The 18,122-nt window shown below is 50.8% G+C and overlaps 2 protein-coding genes and 1 non-coding gene across 5 annotated transcripts; 1 reads left to right on the top strand and 2 right to left on the bottom strand.

The window, feature by feature from the left end:
• The first annotated feature begins 2,960 nt into the window (after positions 1–2,960).
• On the top strand, positions 2,961–9,176 carry SLC22A7 (solute carrier family 22 member 7). Of its 2 annotated transcripts, XM_006069254.4 has the most exons (10): positions 2,961–3,469; positions 4,123–4,226; positions 4,339–4,493; positions 4,617–4,785; positions 5,801–5,924; positions 6,251–6,360; positions 6,833–7,047; positions 7,230–7,338; positions 8,069–8,275; positions 8,672–9,176. In XM_006069254.4, exons 1-10 carry the CDS (start codon positions 3,074–3,076, stop codon positions 8,724–8,726), a joined length of 1,644 nt encoding a protein of 547 aa, XP_006069316.1. In that variant the 5' UTR covers positions 2,961–3,073; the 3' UTR covers positions 8,727–9,176. The 2 variants fall into 2 exon arrangements, with proteins under 2 accessions (XP_006069316.1, XP_006069317.1); XM_006069255.4 differs by lacking the exon at positions 8,069–8,275.
• A 260-nt stretch (positions 9,177–9,436) lies between these two features.
• On the bottom strand, positions 9,437–12,732 carry CRIP3 (cysteine rich protein 3). Of its 2 annotated transcripts, XM_025269455.3 has the most exons (8): positions 12,250–12,732; positions 11,894–11,988; positions 11,410–11,467; positions 11,182–11,313; positions 10,326–10,397; positions 10,138–10,232; positions 9,993–10,050; positions 9,437–9,826 (listed from the first exon to the last, which is right to left on the bottom strand). In XM_025269455.3, the coding sequence occupies exons 1-8, from the start codon at positions 12,290–12,292 to the stop codon at positions 9,765–9,767; spliced, it is 615 nt and encodes a 204-aa protein (XP_025125240.1). In that variant the 5' UTR covers positions 12,293–12,732; the 3' UTR covers positions 9,437–9,764. The 2 variants fall into 2 exon arrangements, with proteins under 2 accessions (XP_025125240.1, XP_025125247.1); XM_025269462.3 differs by lacking the exon at positions 9,993–10,050 and having other exon boundaries at positions 12,250–12,730.
• A 608-nt stretch (positions 12,733–13,340) lies between these two features.
• On the bottom strand, positions 13,341–13,447 carry LOC112583166. The gene has a single exon (XR_003107509.2). It is a non-coding gene; the product is annotated as a U6 spliceosomal RNA (small nuclear RNA).
• Positions 13,448–18,122: the final 4,675 nt, after the last annotated feature.

Here is an 18,122-nt window from a genome sequence, read left to right as displayed (position 1 = left end):
TTTCAATTGTTTGGATCAGAGACTGTAAACCTGTAAAAAGCAAGCGCTGAGAAACAATCTAAATGTCCGTTTAATGGGGGCCTGTTAGTAGAGCCTGTGATGTCATGGGGTGCTGTGAAGCTCTGCCATGAATGAGGGGGCTTTTTGTATCTAGTAAAAGGACTGTGTGTGTAATGTCCACCTATTTAGATGAGTTAGAGGCCTCTGGTTGCTTTGGGAGGCCAGGGGGGTGGGGGGAGGGAGGCTGCAGTGGAGTGTGCTTGCTATACTTTCTGCATTTTGGACCCGAGGTTCAGTACGTGTGAACCTTTCACCTAGACAATACATAAACAACTTCTGTCCCAGGGCAGACTCCCAGCACTGCCTGGGATCCGAGGGAAAAGGACGCAGGCTTTGATGTCCTGCTCTCCCTCTGAGAAGACCACCCCACCACAGCTCTGACATCCCAGAGCCTGTGTAACCATCTCCTGTTTCTTTCTTTTGACATGATCCAAGGGAGCTCTAGGGCCTGATTCACCCCCACATGCTTTTACTTTCCTTCTTGTTCAAAAATGTCAAAAGCAGGTCATGTTTGTAATAAACAGGCAAGTGCTAAAAGCATGTAAAATAAAACACAAAAGGCTCCCATCCACAAACGTGACCATCTAGAGGCAATCCTTGTGAACCCCTTGGTGTGTACCATCTCAGACCTTCTAGGTTTATAATAACAGCACTCTTTCCATATGTATTTCTTATAAATGGAGGAGCATATTATACCTACTATTCTGAAACACGATTTTTACACCCAACATCTTAAAATACAGATCTTCCTTGTTTTTAGTATATCATAGAGCTGCACAACCAGTCATCACAATCAAAGTTAGAATATTTCCATCAGCCCCAGAAAGAAACGCCATACTTCTCAGCAGTCACCCCCATTTCTCCCCAACCCCTCAAGCCCGAGGCAACCACTAGTCTATTTTCTGTGTCTGTATCATTTGCCTATTTTGCACATTTCATATCATTGGAATCGCACCATACGTGGCTCTTTGTGACTGCCTTCCTTACACAGCACATTTCCAGGATTCTCACCCATGTTTAGATCTTATCAGTACTTCATTCCTTTTTAAGGCTGAATGATAGTCTGTTGTAGGGATAGACCACATTTTGTTTATCCATTCATCGACTGATACACTTTGGGCTGCCTCTACATTTTGGCTACTGTGATTATTTCCTTAATATTTATTTATTTATTTATGTCAGGTCTTAGTTGTAACACACGGGATCTTTAAGCTGGGGCATGTGAGCCCTTAGTTGCATGTTGTGGGATCTTAGCTGTGGCATATGGAATCTAGTTCCCTGACCAGGGATCGAACTCGGACTCCCTTCATTGGGAACATGGAGTCTTAGCCATTGGACCACCAGGGAAGCCTCTGATAAAGGGTTTTAAACAGACATTACCCTGCCCAATCTGTGTTTTAAAATGTTCATTCCAGTGGGTGTGTTGGGGTGGGGGAGGGGTGGGTTGGGGTGGGGGGTGGGGGCGGTTTGAGAGGGGTGAGACTGGAGCCAGTGGGAGGGGCTTGTATCACTTGTTTTAACCCTCCTGCCAGACTGCATGTTCACTGAGGGCAGGGACTGTGACAGAGGCATCTTTCTACCTTACAAAATGCTGAGGTTGCATTAGAGACTCAACAGCTCTTGTTAATACTACTATTACCTCCCATCATCATCACCAAATCACTCCCAAGTCTACTAGCATCACCAGTAACACACACCATATCAACAATGTACCTCTTTCCCCAGAGCTTTCTCAGAGAGTCCAGCCTAGCTCAGACTGGACCATTTCCAGCTCAGCAGCTTGGGTTAAAGACTGGGGCCAGAGTCAGGGGTCCAGGTCTTCTCTCTGCTGCTGAGTCAGTGGCTGGTGACCCCAGCCAGAGGTGTTCTCAGCCTCCCAAATTGTTTTCCCTATCTATTCAAAGTGGGGGCTAGATTAAATGAAAGATCTAAAAAAAAAATTTTTTTTTTTAGCTTAAGCCCTTGAAAAGCTTATTTGCTTAGAAATCTAGAGCCCTTGGAATACGATGTGACAATCTCCCAGCTTTGCCAACCTGGTAGAATCAGATCAGAATGAGTCTGACATTGCTGGCTTCCACTGTGCTTTCGTGGCAAGGGCCATGAATGAGAACTGAGTGGGGAGATCAGACAAATTCTGAGTCTTAGGCATTCACTGCAGGCAACTATGCCAGGACCCTGGCAAACTCCTTCCTTCCCTACCACCACCCCCCACCCACCACGGGGTAATCTGGGACGCTCCTGAAATAGAGTCAGAGGGCAGGCAGATGGGACTGTGTGTATGGGAAGAGACCCTGAGTGAAAAAATGGAAGGGTGATGGGTCTGGGATCCCCAGGTCAGCCAGACTGTCTGGTGCGGTTTCAGGTGTGTTTCTGCCTGGGACATATGCTCCAGGTAGGAGTACAGGAAGGCCTTGTGTTCCCTTCCTGTGTACAGGAAGGGTTCTCAGCCGGAAGAACCCTTCACCTGGTTAGGACCTAGATCTCGGTCTTGCATCCCGAGCTGCCGGCCAGGCTGTGGCTACAAATAGACACAGATGAACTAAGGCTTCATAGGACAAAGGGCATCCAGGGAGAGCTGGCACTGTGCTCCAGGGGACTTCTCCTTTTAGGGACCCTTGGAAGCGCTGCTGACCAAGGGGCTAGGGCCTCATCTCCCACACACCCAGCTACCCCCTGGCAGCTCAAGGTTACCCCACTTGGTCCTTGAGCACCAATATGTAAGTCACAGAGCCACAATGTCAGTGACTTCTGAGTGGATGGCAGCCCCTCCCGCCTCTTCCCCTCCTCCCCCGGGGAACTAAGCCAGACAGGCAGGGATCCCTGGAGACCTGGGTGGCCTGGGAGGGCCCCATCCTGGGCCAGCCCCTGAGGGCTGGATTCTGACTGAAGGCTCTCTGCTCATCAGTCTGTCTCTCCCGCCTCCAGAGTCCAAGGGTTCAAGTGGTGGGTGGTTTGAGCTGTGCTGGGCACTGTAGAGGGAGTCGGCGCAGGAGAAGGTTGGTGGGTAAGCAGCATGGGATTCGAGGAGCTGCTAGACAAGGTGGGCGGCTTTGGGCCCTTCCAGCTGCGGAACGTGGCCCTGCTGGCCCTGCCCCGGGTGCTGCTGCCCATGCACTTCCTCCTGCCCATCTTCCTGGCTGCTGTGCCGGCCCACCGCTGTGCCCTGCCTGGGGCCCCGGACAACTTCAGCAACCAGGATGCATGGCTGGAGGCCCACCTGCCCCGGGAACCTGACGGCAGTCTCAGCGCCTGCCTCCGCTTCACCCATCCGCAGGCCCTCCCCAACAGCACGTTGTGGGGAGAGGGGCAGAACTCTGGGGAGCAACCAGAGGGCGAGCCCTCCACAGTGCCCTGTCCTCAGGGCTGGGAGTACAACCACTCGGAATTCTCCTCCACCATTGCAACTGAGGTACCCGAGTTGGGAGGTTGGGGGACATGTGAGTGAATGGGTCTGCCATTGCCTTGGGTGATTACCATGTGGGCATTAGATACATTACTTTACCTTTGAGAGTCTCCGTTTACCAATCTGTAGTTGGGGTCTATAACTTTAAAGCACTGAGTTTAGTTCCTGGCTTGTGGTAAAGGCCCTGTGTGAGAACTGCTATTACCACTTGAGAAGTGATTAGGGCAAGGGAGGGGTAAGTTGACTCCAGGGAGCTGGGGCAGAGATTTGAGAAGGGTTTTTCTGTTCTAAGAGGTGGAAAAACAATAGAAGACTCCTTCTCTCCCTTCCTTTTTCCAGGCCCTAGGTCTAGGATTTATATAATTCATCTGGAGGATGGAGGAGGAGGTGGGGGACAGTCTGTCTGGGAAGGAGCAGAATTCTTGTTGTCATAGTCAAGGCCTTCCATGGGAAAAAACTGAGGTTGCAGGACTGCGGTGGGGGGCAAAGCTTTCCACCCCCCAAGCTGGAGGGAATAGTTGGGGACTTATTATCTTACATGGAGGTACCAGGATGGCACAGTTGACCTCAGAAAGCCCCAGGGTCTGGGAGAAGAGGGATTGGTACCAGCTGGAAGGGGCCTATGCCCATAGGAGGCCCCTCTCTGCCTGTTCCTGCAGTGGGACCTTGTGTGTGAGCAGAAAGGCCTGAACAAAGCCATTTCCACCTTCTTCTTCGCCGGTGTGCTGGTGGGGGCCGTGGTCTATGGATACCTGTCTGACAGGTGGGGTGAGGTAGAGGGGCCAATACGGAGTGGGGTGGGGAACCCTCTTCCACTAACTGTGGTATGGGACTTCCCGTCTACAGGGTGCTGACCCTGCGTGACCCCTGTGCAGGTTTGGGCGGCGCCGCCTGCTGCTGGTGGCCTACGTGAGCTCCCTGGTGCTGGGCCTGGCGTCTGCAGCCTCGGTCAGCTACATCATGTTTGCCATCACTCGAACCCTCACTGGCATGGCTTTGGCTGGCTTCACCATCATTGTGATGCCACTGGGTAAGGCACGCAAAGAATGGGTAGGACCTAGAGGACAGGAAGGAAGCAGCAGTCAAAGGTGAGACTGAGCCCATCTGGCCCTTGCTAACTGTCTTCCTGCCTCCAACCCCTGCCCTGGCCCAGAACTGGAGTGGCTGGACGTGAGACACCGGACCGTGGCAGGTGTCCTGAGCAGCACCTTCTGGACAGGGGGTGTGATGCTGTTGGCACTGATCAGCTACCTGATACGGGATTGGCGATGGCTCCTGCTGACTGTCACCCTGCCTTGTGTCCCAGGCATCCTTACCCTCTGGTGAGACTTGTGGGCAGCTGGGGAGTGGGAGATACAGAAGCCAGAGACAGAATGAATCACTTCCCAGGTGTCTCAGAGGTAAAGAATCTGCCTGCCAATGCAGGAGACACAGGTTTGATCCCTGGGTCAGGAAGATTCCCTGGAGGAGGAAATGGCAACCCACTCCAGTATTCTTGCCTGGAGAATCCCATGTACAGAGGAGCCTGGTGGGCTACAGTCCATGGGGTTGCAAAGAGTCAGACACAGCCGAGCGACTGAACACACGCATGGATGAGATTTGAAAGAGAAACTGAGAGATGAAGAGAAATAGTCAGTGACCGAGAGAGAAAGAGAGACAAACATCGGTATAAAGAGGATGGCATCAGGCATGTGAAGCAGAGAAAGAGAGAACAAAATATAGATAGAGATGGAATGACAGAGGCAGAACCACTGAGAGACAGTGAGAGACCAGGACTGAAAGGCAGATTCAGAGGCACAGACAGAGCGACAGGGGAGATGGGGATGGAGAGACAGAGCGAAGCACAAATAGGCTGGCGCCCGGGACCAGTGGGGCTGGGGGCAAAGCCAGAACAGGAGTCTAGACAGGAGGGTGAAATGCTGGGTGAGGTGGCCATTTCACTGCCTCCCCCAAATGAACTGGTTTTGGATGATCCCTCTGGGTATGTCTGTGTATCTGTCTCTCTTTCATCCTATGCCCTCCTGGTCACCTGTGGGAGAAGTGATAGCTAGTGCTGGGGGCTGAGGTTTTGGGAGTGAGACCAATTCATTTGAGCAGAGCAGGGAATTCCAGGCTGTGGGGTACTTAGACCTGGGCAAAGAAGAGTGCACAGAGGTGGCTATGAAATTGGGCCTTAACGGATGAATAGTTCATTAGATGAGGAGGGCTTGGGAAGGGAACATGTTCCAGGCTGAGGGTACTGTGTGGGGAAGAGCCTGGAGGCGGACAGGTGTGCCCAGGAGGGAGATGTGGCTTAGGGCAGCGACTCTGACTGAAGGGCCTCCTCCTGTCCCCCAGGTGGGTGCCTGAATCTGCTCGCTGGCTTCTGACCCAGGGCCGTGTGGAAGAGGCCCACAGGTACCTGCTCCGCTGTGCCAGGCTCAATGGGCGGCCTGTGGGTGAGGACAGCCTGAGCCGGGAGGTGAGAGTGAATGCATGATGTGCTTGTGTGCAAGTGCATGTTTGTGTGTGAGCGTGGGGGTCAGCAGGTTGTGTCAAGGGTCCCCTTCCTGGGATCCACACTGTGCAAGAAAAGCTCCTGGACCCCCGTAGAACATCCCAAACTCTTCAGGATGTCCTACTGGCCCTGGTGGGCCACACCCTTTGCTCAGGGCCCACCCTACTCAGCTCCCACCGGCATCCCCTCCCCCGCTACTGCAGCAGAGGACAGAGATCCAGGGAGAACAAGGGTACCTTGCTCAGGCCTCACAGCCGACTCTGGCATCACAAACCCTCCTCTCCCACCAGGCCCTGAACAAAGTGGCTGCCGCGGAGCGGATGGTCCGAAGACCCTCGTATTTAGACCTGTTCCGGACACCACGGCTGCGATACATCTCACTGTGCTGCATGGTGGTGTGGTGAGGGAGCCTGACCTGGGCCAGGCGGGGTGGGGGAGGGGCGGGCTCCAGCTGGTGCTGAGTGTGAGAGGACACGGGACAAGTGAAACTGTAACTGCGGGGGGCGGGAGGGTCAGCTTCTGGAGGGACTGGACTCTGGAAGGTCAGGATGGAGCCGGCGTCAGAGATACGTGGGTCAAATGCAAGCTCTGCCGCTTCCTTACTGTGAGCCCTTGGACAGGTAGGTCACTTAGCATCCTGAGCCTCAGTGCCTCTGCTGTACGACAGGACGCTATTAGTTCCTATCTCACGGGGTTGTTGTGAAGATTAGGTAAGGGCGTTTGGGCCACCAGAAGGGATTATGGGGACTGGGAAGGTCATGGGCAGTGGGCTCCGAAGGTGGGGAGAGATGGTCCCTCTGAAAGGCCTAAGGCTCCTGAGAGGACAATGGGGCGCGAAGGAGGACCCCTGAGAGGCATCGCGACCCCCTCAGGTTTGGAGTGAACTTCTCTTACTACGGCGTGAGCCTGGACTTGTCGGGACTAGGCCTGAACATGTACCTGACGCAGCTGGTGTTCGGGGCCGTGGAGCTGCCCTCCAAGCTGCTGGTCTATCTGTCGGTGCGCCACGCGGGACGCCGCCTCACGATGGCGGGAACGCTGCTTGGCGCCGCGCTCGCCGTGGGCTTCAGGATACTGGTGTCCCCCGGTGAGCCCCGCCCATTCCCGTAGGCCCCGCCCCCTGGCCGAGAACCCGCCCCATCCCATCCCGGAAGCCCCCGACTCAAGGCCAGTTAAGTCCCGCCCTCTCCCGAGACTGCACCTCCTATCCTGGGAGAACCTCGGTTATCCGGCAAGGCCGGCTCACTGCCTGAACCCCTTTCCCTCCAGAGATGAAGAACTGGAGCACCGCCCTGGCGGTGATGGGGAAAGGTTTTTCTGAAGCTGCCTTCACCACTGTCTACCTGTTCACGTCGGAGTTGTACCCTACCGTCCTCAGGTGAGGGGTCCCAGGCAAGCCACCTGGAGGGAGGGCTTGTTAGTCACATCTCTTACTAACATCCTAGACACGTACACTGTACCCCGGTCCCTGTCATCCATTCCTTACAGACCTAATCTGAACCGTCTGCGTTTGTCTAAATCTGGGAAGAGGTGGGGCATTTAATCTTTACAAAGTGAACCTGAGCAAAGACAGACAACTTCTCTGGGGCTCCTTTAAAAGAAAACAGTCGCAAAAGGCCCCATCTGTCCAACCCATCCCATCCTACTCACCACAGCCTAAGCAGAGCTGCCCTTGGGGGGTTGTCTCTGGACATAAGGCTCTTCTTTCAGGTAACTATTGACAGGTGGAGAGGAGATGGGCAGACAGCTGGGCATGTTCAGAAAGCCCTCTGTCTTCTCTAGCACAGCAGTCTGTTCCAGCTGCTGACCTCTTCCTTTCACACCATCCTCTCCCCATCCTCTTTCTAATGACTTCTTTATTTTCCTTCTGCAGTACCTGATTGGTACTATCAGAACAGGAGCCCATCCCCCTGTGGGTGCTGGCTTGGGGGCCCCTGGGCTTGGGGGGGTGGGGGTGGGTGGGAAGACCACCTGAAAGAATCCCCAGTTTTCTTAGCTGTCTGGGGAGAAGGGGGCAACAGGGCCTTCCAGCCCAGAAGGGGAGCCCCGTGAGGCATGACTGCAAGTAATTTCAAGTACCAGCCCTCTCCTCCGTCCTTTCTGAACAGACAGACGGGGATGGGGCTGACTGCACTGGTGGGCCGGCTAGGGGGGTCTTTGGCCCCACTGGCAGCCTTGCTGGACGGAGTATGGCTGTCATTGCCCAAGCTCGCTTATGGGGGGATCGCCCTGCTGGCTGCCTGCACTACCCTCCTGCTACCAGAGACAAAGCAGGCACAGTTGCCAGAGACCATCCAAGATGTGGAGAGGAAGAGGTGTGTGTACAGGACTGTCTCTGTGTGAGCACGTGCATGTGGGTATGGGTGCCCAGGTCCCTGACATCTTAGATAAGATTCAGAGAGGGAGCCATGTCAGCACATGTGTATCCAGTCATGTATGCGAGTGTGCATGGGAGCATGACCTGAGGTGTGTATAAAAGTGTCCATGAGCCCATACCTGTGAGTGTGTCCAGGAAGAAGAGGATGTGTACACACACTCAGGTACGCCTACATGTCAGGGATGTGTCAGGCATGTGTGGGAGTCACTTGTGGAAGTGCATGTGTTTGCATGTCAAGAGCTGGGGGGAGCCCCAGGCCAGCCCTCAGGGGCAGGCTGGGGTGGTTGGCTGAGAGGCTAAACCCCACCATTGCTCATGACTCCTTCCTCCCCAGTGCCCCATCCAGTCTTCAGGAGGAAGAGATGCCCATGAAGCAGGTCCAGGACTGAGTGGTATTGAGGGCAGGCCCTCTACAGAAGTTCTGCAGCAGGGGCTAAGAGAACAGAAGGGCAGGCCCTGGGGCTGGGGCTGGAGGCAGCGAGCCCCCTGCCTGGGGCTGCAGTTGCTCTCTCTCTGTTCTCATCCAGCCTGACTATTTGGCCTCCAGTAACACAGCAGCTTCCCAGAATGTAGTGGCTGCTGGAGAAGTCTAGCACCCCTCTCATGGCTGGGAGGATTTTGTAAATACAGGTGCCCCTGGAGCTGTGAGATAAGCCCTGGACGAAAAGCCACTGAGTCTGGCCTTGGGTTCTGGTCCCAGCTTTGTCACTGACTTCTGGGTGACCTTGGGCTTGTGACTTTCCCTTTCTGGTCATCTCTCAAATGGATAATGAAGCCTCTTAGCAGACCTCACCACAGGATCTATCTCCTCTCATGCTCAAATGAGATGCTAAGGTGCTTCTTCTAGACATGGTGCTAAAGAAATAGCTGTCCTATGATACTTCTGGTACCAGTAGGGCTGGTGGGCATGCTGTCCACTGTGTGGGGCTGGGGCTGCCTGGTGCCAGAGCCAGGGAGCCAGGAGAACAGAGCTCTTTGTTCCTGTGGCTGACTTTGCTACCTCCCAGGCACTCTGCAGGCTAATGCACCCCCTCACCCCTACACTCCCCACCCTGCAACCCACTGTCTAGGCCTCATGTCTAAAGAAGAATTGAAGGCATGGGAGCCAACATTTTATTGGAGAAGCAAAAATAAACACACGTTTTATGAGTACCTTGAAGTTACAGAATTTGCTGGGTCAAGCGATTGGAAAGACCAAGAGGCTACCCTTAAAGTGAGGTGGCCTGTGTCCTCTGACCAGATAGGAATGGAAGAGGGAGGAGTTGGCAGAGAAAGTCTAGACTCTGGTCTACCATGGAGCCTAGGCCCAGGCCGCCAGAAGCCCACCTTCTCCCACTCTCATGGGACTAGAAAATTCTGTAGCTTCCATTGGACCATGGAGGGGTTGATGGAAGACCCGGGTTAGTGTGACCTCTCCTGTGAGTATTTCATTTAGATTTTATCTCCACGGGGTCATAGATGTAGCAGCCCACATCACCAATGTTCACACCTGAAGGAGAGAACCCCATCACCAAGGGCCTTGGGGTTGGGGGTTGCTGGGCTGAAGGCTGGAGGGAACTGGGAGGGGCCTGCAGTGTGTTTGACCACAGGGGAAATTGTCCACACAGACCCACATGCCATACTTCAGGCCCAGTGTCTGGGGTGGGGCTGCCCACCTTTGGGGCCAAACAGGTAGCCATAGCAGGGAATGTGGCAGTAGGGGGCGCCGTCATGCTGGGACACAGAGAAAAAGAGAGACGTCTCAGCTTGGCTCTTTTCCAGCCTCCCTCCAGCATAGTCACCCACCCCTGCCCTGCTCACCTCAGCGTGACTCCCAGCAGTCAGGGTCTTCCGGCACCGCTGGCACCTCAGACAGGGTCGGTGCCAATTTCTGCCCAAAGACATCACCGTCTCAGCTGGTGGAGGAGAGGTGGTAGTTCCAGGGACAGAACAGGAAGACCCACTTGCCTGGCACCACCGCCTTCCCCTAGCTTTCTGTTGTCACTTACCAAAATAGACGGGTTCCTCACAGCCTGGGCACAACGAGGTCTCCCCAGTGAATGTCTTCATGTGAGGAGGGCCTTTAAGAGGAAGAGGCCCCCAGCTAGGGCTAAGGTGGGAGCCAAGCCTAATCAGGGCCCATCAGCCCTGGCTTGTATATGGCACTGTCCTCTTCCAAAAGCCAGGCTCATCCCACAGCCTCCCACCCACATGGACATGAGCCTGCTTTTCTCAGGCAGAGCTGAGTCCCCTCTGACTCTATCTCCTGCCTTATCCCTGTCTGCAAGAGGGACCACCTGCTTCCTTCTCATCCTCCCAGAGCCTCAGGTGCCCACCAGCCCAACTCTGTCAGCAACCCAATCCTCAGGAAACCTGAGCTGATACAGGAGCTGGCCAGGGCAGGGGTGTCAGGTGTTGGGGAGCACAGTGTCACTGTCCACTCAGGGGATGAAGGAACATGGAGAGAGAGAAATGAAAGAATGTGAGGGGCTGGCCCATCTCAGTGACCCTTCACACTAGGTTATTCCTTCCATGGCCCTGAACTGGGAGAGGCCTGAGTTCTAGGCCAGCTTTGCCTCTGATTAGCTGTGTGACTGCAAAAGTTCACTTGCCCTCTACAGACCATAGTTTCCTCACCTGTAAAGTGGGGGTGATAATGCCATCTGCCCAATTTACCTCTTACTCAGCAGCTGACATGAGGAAATATCAAAAAAGGAGCCACGGAGAAGACTTTGCCATGAACAAAGTTGTAGGCATGTGAAGCGGAGGACTAGGTGGAATACTGCAACCTGGTCCCACCTCCTGTTCCATCCTGGGGAAGGGTCAGGAGGAGGAGTTCCTTGGCTGGGGCCCAATCTCACTTACTTTTCTTGCCCTGAGGGAGGCCAGTCCTGGGCCTGGGGGGGCTGAAGCTGCTGGGGCTAAGGTGAGTGATGCTGGCAGGTGTGGGAGTGGGAGGTTTGTAGAGGTAGGAGCCCACACCACCAATGTTCACCCCTGCAGAAAGAAGAGGGGAGGTCAGGCTTGAGTCTCCAGCTCCCAGCCACACAGAGGGTTCTGCTATTCCCTGGCCCTTTCCAGACTGGTACTTACCTCTGGGTCCAAAGAGAGCCCCATAGCATGGTTTGTGGCAATATGGCCTTCCGTTGTGCTAGGTACAAGCAGAGGGAAGAGGACTGCTTAGGGCCCAACAGGGCCTCTCCTGTGCCCCACAGGCTTTCCCCCAAGACAGCTGCCAGGTGTGGCTGTCTACTGGCCTGGGCTGGAGGGAATGGGAGGAGTGAGGGGTAAGCTGGCATGCCAGAATTGCCACAGTGGCCAGGGAAAAAGGGAAAGAGCAGGTCAGGAAGCACAGCTACTTCCCTCCCCTACCCCACAAAAGCCACGGGATCTATCAGCACAATTCAGACTCCCCACATCCTGGCTCATATGGTGCCTATCGAGTAGGTGATCATGGGAGTTGGCTACTGAGGCTGCCTTTGGTGAGCAGATGGGACTGAAACGGGGCGGGGGAGGGGGGCTGGTATCTCAGGGATAATGAACAGATACAGAGCTGTGCGCACTAGCCAGGCCTCACCTCTGCATGCCCTCCTGGGGACAGGACGCTGTGGCAGTGCTCACATTTCAGGCAGAATGGGTGCCAGTTCTTGCCCAGGGAGCTCACTTTCTCTGCTGTGGAGGACAAGGTGGAATCGGGCAGAGGGGAGCCAGGCCAAGCTGAAGGCGCCCTCCTTTCCCCTCTTCTTCCCGCCCACCCTGGCTCCTAGAGGCGACGGGGAATGTCTCCGGGAGGCCAGCTCCATCCCGCCCGAATGCCCTGCACCCCACAGGTGGAAAGAGGATCCGGAACTGGTCGCCAGCTCCTTGCATCCTCAGGGAACCCAGTAGCTCTCACTTGCCCCGTCTTCTCCCCTTTCTCCACCCAGGCCTCACCAAAGAAAACCGGTTGCTGACAACGCGGGCAGGTCCAGCTCATGGCTCCGCTCTGAGCTGCAGGGGCCGTACAGTGTAGAGGCGAGTCAGCCTTGGCTCAGTTCCCGCCCCCTCTGCTGGCCCCGCCCACGGCTTGGCCCGTGGCCTCTTAGGGCGGAATCTGCTGCTTCTTGGTTCCAATCGGCCGGCAGAAATTTGGACCACTCCACCTGGGGAACGCAGGCGACTTTTACTTCCAACTACTGTCTCGGACCAGTGGACAGGAGAGAAGGCCCTGAGGCTAGACTGGGAGGGGACGGAGTAATGAGGACACCTGGAAAGGTGGCGATAGTTTCTGGTAGGTAAAGAGGGGAAAACTGTTCACAGTGTTGCTGCTGCTACTGCTGCTAAGTCGCTTCAGTCGTGTCCAACTCTGTGCGACCCCATAGACGGCAGCCCACCAGGCTCCCCCGTCCCTGGGATTCTCCAGGCAAGAATACTGGAGTGGGTTGCCATTTCCTTCTCCAATGCATGAAAGTGAAAAGTGAAAGTGAAGTCGCTCAGTCGTGTCCGATTCTTAGCGACCCCATGGATTGCAGCCCACCAGGCTCCTCCGACCACGGGATTTTCCAGGCAAGGGTACTCGAGTGGGCTGCCATTGCCTTCTCAGCGTAGATGCCAGGAAAACACTATTATTTCCCCGAAGTTAGGCATTCTTTGAAATGGTTTAATTTCGCCTCACTAGTAGCAAATGGTTAAGAAGGAATCCGGAGCTCATCTCTGTTGAGCAAATTACTCAACTTACTTAACTTTCCTTCAGGCAAATTACTTGACTTTCCTCTGCCCCCATTTTTTTTTTTAACTGGAAGATAATTGCTATACAATATTGTGTTGGTTGCTGCCATAAATCACCATGAATCAGCCCTAGGGTAGGTATACACATGCCCCCTCCCTCTTGACCCTCCCCCCCACAATCTCCCACCCCCATCCCACACCTCTGAGCTATCACAGAGCACCGGATCTGAATCCCTGCCTCATCCAGCAAATTTCCACTGGCTATCTAAGTTTACATACAGTAATGTAAATGTTTCAATGCTATTCTTTCAATTTGTAAAAATATGGAATGGTTCTCCAATTTGCATGTCATCCTTGCACAGGGGCCATACTAATCTTCTCTGTATCATTCCAATTTTAGTGTTTGTGCTGCCAAAGTGAGCACCTGCCTCCATTCTTATCTGTACAATGAGTAGTGAAATAAATTTCTCCCTCATAGGATTGTGGTAAGACTTACATAAGTTAATACCTGCAAAGTGCTCAAACAGCACCTGGCATCTAAATGCTATTAAGTGATAACTGTCATTATGATAGATCCCATAATGAATTCAAAACTTAGTTTGGAAGCCCCAAAACATGGTTTGCTCAGAAAATTATAATGCTTATTAAATTTAAAAGTATAATTCAAACAACAATTACATATTCCTAATTTAGTTTAACATGTTTTAGTATTTGTTAAAAGTAGTCCAGCAATGCTTCAAAGGACATTTCAAAAAAATATAAACCCACAAAATGAGAGAAAGTATTTGCAAACATATATCTGATAAGGATCTTGTAATCAGAAAAAAAGGACTTTTATGACCTAACAGACTGGTTCCAAATAGGAAAAGGAGTACGTAAAGGCTGTATATTGTCACCCTGTTTATTTAACTTATACGCAGAGTACATCATGAGAAATGCTGGGCTGGAAGAAGCACACACTGGAGTCAAGATTGCCAGGAGAAATATCAATAACCTCAGATATGCAGATGACACTACCCTTATGGCAGAAAGTGAAGAGAACTAAAAAGCCTCTTGATGAAAGTGAAAGAGGAGGGTGAAAAAGTTGGCTTAAAGCTCAACATTCAGAAAACTAAGATCATGGCATCTGGTCCCATCACTTCATGGTTTTTATAGATGGGGAAACAGTGGAAACAGTGGCAGACTTTATTTTGGGGGGCTCCAAAATCACTGCAGATGTTGATTGCAGCCATGAAATTAAAAGACACTTACTCCTTGGAAGGAAAGTTATGGCCAACCTAGACAGCATATTCAAAAGCAGAGACATGACTTTGCCAACAAAGGTCCGTCTAGTCAAGGCTATGGTTTTTCCAGTGGTCATTTATGGATGTGAGAGTTGGACTGTGAAGAAAGCTGAGCGCCGAAGAATTGATGCTTTTGAACTGTGGTGTTGGAGAAGACTCTTGAGAGTCCCTTGGACTCCAACCAGTCCATTCTGAAGGAGATCAGCCCTGGGATTTCTTTGGAAGGAATGATGCTAAAGCTGAAACTCCAGTACTTTGGCCAGCTCATGCGAAGAGTTGACTCATTGGAAAAGACTCTGATGCTGGGAGGGACTGGGGGTGGGAGGATGACAGAGGATGAGATGGCTGGATGGCATCACTGACTCGATGGACGTGAGTCTGAGTGAATTCCGGGAGTTGGTGATGGACAGGGAGGCCTGGTGTGCTGCAATTCATGGGGTTGCAAAGAGTGGGACACGACTGAGGGACTGAACTGAACTGATGACCTAACAATAAAAAGACAACCCAATTAAAAACTGGGAAAAGAATTTGCATAGACATTTTTCCAAAGAAGATATACAAAGGTTAACAACACATGAAATGACACTCTACATCGTCTGTCATTAGGGAAATGAAAATCAGTACCACAAGGAGATATTATTTTAGACCTACTAAATGGCTATCATTAAAAAAAAATGAGTGTTAGTGAGGATGTGGCAAAATTGGACTCCTCATACAATGTTGATGGGAATGTAAAATGTGTAGCCCTTTGAAAAATAGGCAATTCTTCAAAAAGTTAAACTCAGAGTTACCATATGACCCAGCAATTGCAGCCCTAGGTGCAACTGACTACACAAACACAAAAAGCATTTGTCCACACAAAAACTTGAACATGAATATTCATAGTACTAGACTAACTGCTGTTCACAATAGCCAAAAGGTAGAAAAACCCAAAGTCCATCAACTGATGAATGGATAAACAAAACACACTCTATGATAGACTATCTGTGATAGACTATTCTTTGGCCATAAAAAGAAATGAAGTACTAATTCAAGCTACAACATGAGTGAACCATAAAAACACTGTTAAGAAGCTGGACACATAACACCATGTATTGTATGATTTCATTTATATGAAACATCCAGAATAGGAAAATCCATAAAGACAGAAAATAGATTAGTTGTTCCCAGGGGTTTAGGGGAGGGACAGTTGGAAGTATCTACTAGTGAGGAACCAGGTCTCCTTACGGGGAAATGAAAATGATCTGGCATTAGACAGTGGTGATATCTTGTGAATATACTCAAGACCATAGGTTTGTACACTTTAAAAGGGTGACATTTATGGTATGTGGATAATGCCTTAATAATAATAATGCCTGAAGGGAACTACTTAAAAAAAAAAAAGTTAGTTCAGCAAATGAGGGGCAGAAGAGAGATTACTTTGCACCAGGGCCCCAGCTGAGGAGACAGTCTAATGAAATATCATTTAGAGTTTTGGGGAGTAAATGCTTCTGTTTTGTCAAGTCAGTTCAGAAAAGGCTGAAGGGGGCATGTGTGCTAAACCCATCGCTGGGCTGCAACTGCCCTGTTGGGGGAAAAGGAGTCCTATTTGTGTCTTAGGAGTTGGAGAATGTCTCTGAACTTCAGTCCCCTCATCTGGGCAATGGGGATACGACTGGTGTCTGAACTTCTATTCAACACTCCTGTTTCCTCATTTGTCTCTGTATTTTCCGCTTCTAACAACACTTGTTTTATCCTCCTTAGTGACTTCTAAAGGTGGAAGGCTTACACAATGTGAAATAAACTTTTCTATGCTTTCTCATCATTTCTTGTTTGGGGGAATAGTCAAGACCCTTAGTTTTGTAAATGTTTCTTGAAAGGTTCAATAAACTTGAAAAATTACTCTTCACTGATATTTTACTGTCATGTTTCTGCCTCTTTCATGTGTTTCTTCTTCAAAAAGGCAGTTTGAGGTTCACTGCCTTTTGCACTCTATGGCTCTCTGAAGAAAGTCCCACATTAGGAGTTTGGGAGGACTTCATTGTTTTATTCCTGGAGATGCTGCCTCCTTTAGGAAGGCTAACTTTATCAGTCCAAGGATCTGTCCTCAGAATTTCCAGGGCACATCAAATAATCCTTTTCTAAGATTCCCTACCTCTTCCTGCATTGGGTCACCTTGTGCCCATGTCTCAGGCTCCTGGTTGGGTTTTCTTTATCCTAGCATCCAGTATAGGGCTCCACACAAAAAAACAAGCATTGAACTGTGACTACCATGCTGCTTTCATACAACTTGCAAGGAGTCAGTGGGCAGGTCCTTTACTGCTCCCCATCTTCTGTGGCCTTCCTATATTGAATGGCCACAACAAACATAATATGCCTCATCTTTTCTATTTCAGTGCTTATGAAAGACTAGCCAAGTCTAGTCTTTCAAATACTTTCAAATATTCCTTTCCAAGTATTTGCCATCCATGTACAGGTACAGCAAATGACAGTATTCCACTCTTCTTCCTTGCCTGGCTTCCATTATTCTGACTCTAACCCAAGAGTCTTTGTAAAGAATATTAACAGGGAAAATTAACATCTCTTGTAAGAATGCATTTTCAGTTACTGACAGTGGTTGTTTTGAATACTTTGTGTGACTAAAGCCTCTAAAATATTTTAACAAATACCACAAATAAGTCCAGTTGAGTGTTTAAGTATTACCTACTCAACTGAGAGGGTATAGTTTATACCATCTAAGGGCAGGCCCCTCTTTTATCAAGATGACTATTTCCCTAATTGCCCCCTGCTTTTTCCTGCACATTCCTGTCCTAGTATCTGTAATATTGTTTTACACTTGTTTACTTTTCTAACTTTCTTCAGTTGACAGGTTGAGACTTACTTATGAGTGTATCTATAGTACCAAGTTTAGTGGGGATGTTCAGCAAATGATAGTTATTATTACTAGTACACTACTACTAGGAGAGTGAAAAGGCTGGCTTAAAACTCAATGTTTAAAAAACAAAGATCATGGCATCTGGTCCCATCACTTCATGGCATAGATGAGGAAACAATGGAAACAGTGACAGACTTTCTTAGGCTCCAAAATCACTGTGGACAGTGACTGCCGTCATGAAATTAAAAGACACTTGCTCCTTGGAAGAAAAGCTATGACCAACCTAGACAGCATATTAAAAAGCAGAGACATTACTTTGCCAACAAAGGTCCATACAGTCAAAGCTATGGTTTTTCCAGTAGTCATGTATAGATGTGAGAGTTGGACCACAAAGAAGGCTGAGTGCTGAAGAATTGATGCTTTTGAACTGTGGCACTGGATAAAACTCTTGAGAGTCCCTTGGACTGCAAGGCGCTCAAACCAGTCAATCCTAAAGGGAATCAATCTTGCATATTCATTGGAAGGACTGATGCTGAAGCTGAAAGTCCAATACTTTGGCTACCTGATGGGAAGGGCCGACTCACTGGAAAAGACCTTGATGCTGGGAAAGATTGAAGGCAAGAGAAGGGGACGACAGAGGATGAGATGGTTGGATGGCATCACTGACTCAATGGAACATCAGTTTGAGCAAACTCCAGGAAATAGTGAAGGACAGGGAAGCCTAGCATGCTGCAGTCCATGGGATCACAGAGTCGGACATGACTAAGCAACTGAACAACTACTCAGTCAGTTCAGTCGCTCAGTCGTGTCTGACTCTTTGCGACCCCATGAATCACAGCACATCAGGACTCCATGTTCATTACCAACTCCGGGAGTTTACTCAAACTCATGTCCATCGAGTTGGTGATGCCATCCAGCCATCTCATCCTCTGTCGTCCCCTTCTCCTCCTGCCCCCAATCCC

Source organism: Bubalus bubalis, chromosome 2 (genome assembly GCF_019923935.1).
Source record: "Bubalus bubalis isolate 160015118507 breed Murrah chromosome 2, NDDB_SH_1, whole genome shotgun sequence".
Classification (NCBI taxonomy): domain Eukaryota; kingdom Metazoa; phylum Chordata; class Mammalia; order Artiodactyla; family Bovidae; genus Bubalus; species Bubalus bubalis.
Note: the sequence above shows the minus strand (reverse complement) of the source record. Positions and strands in the feature narration are given on the sequence as shown.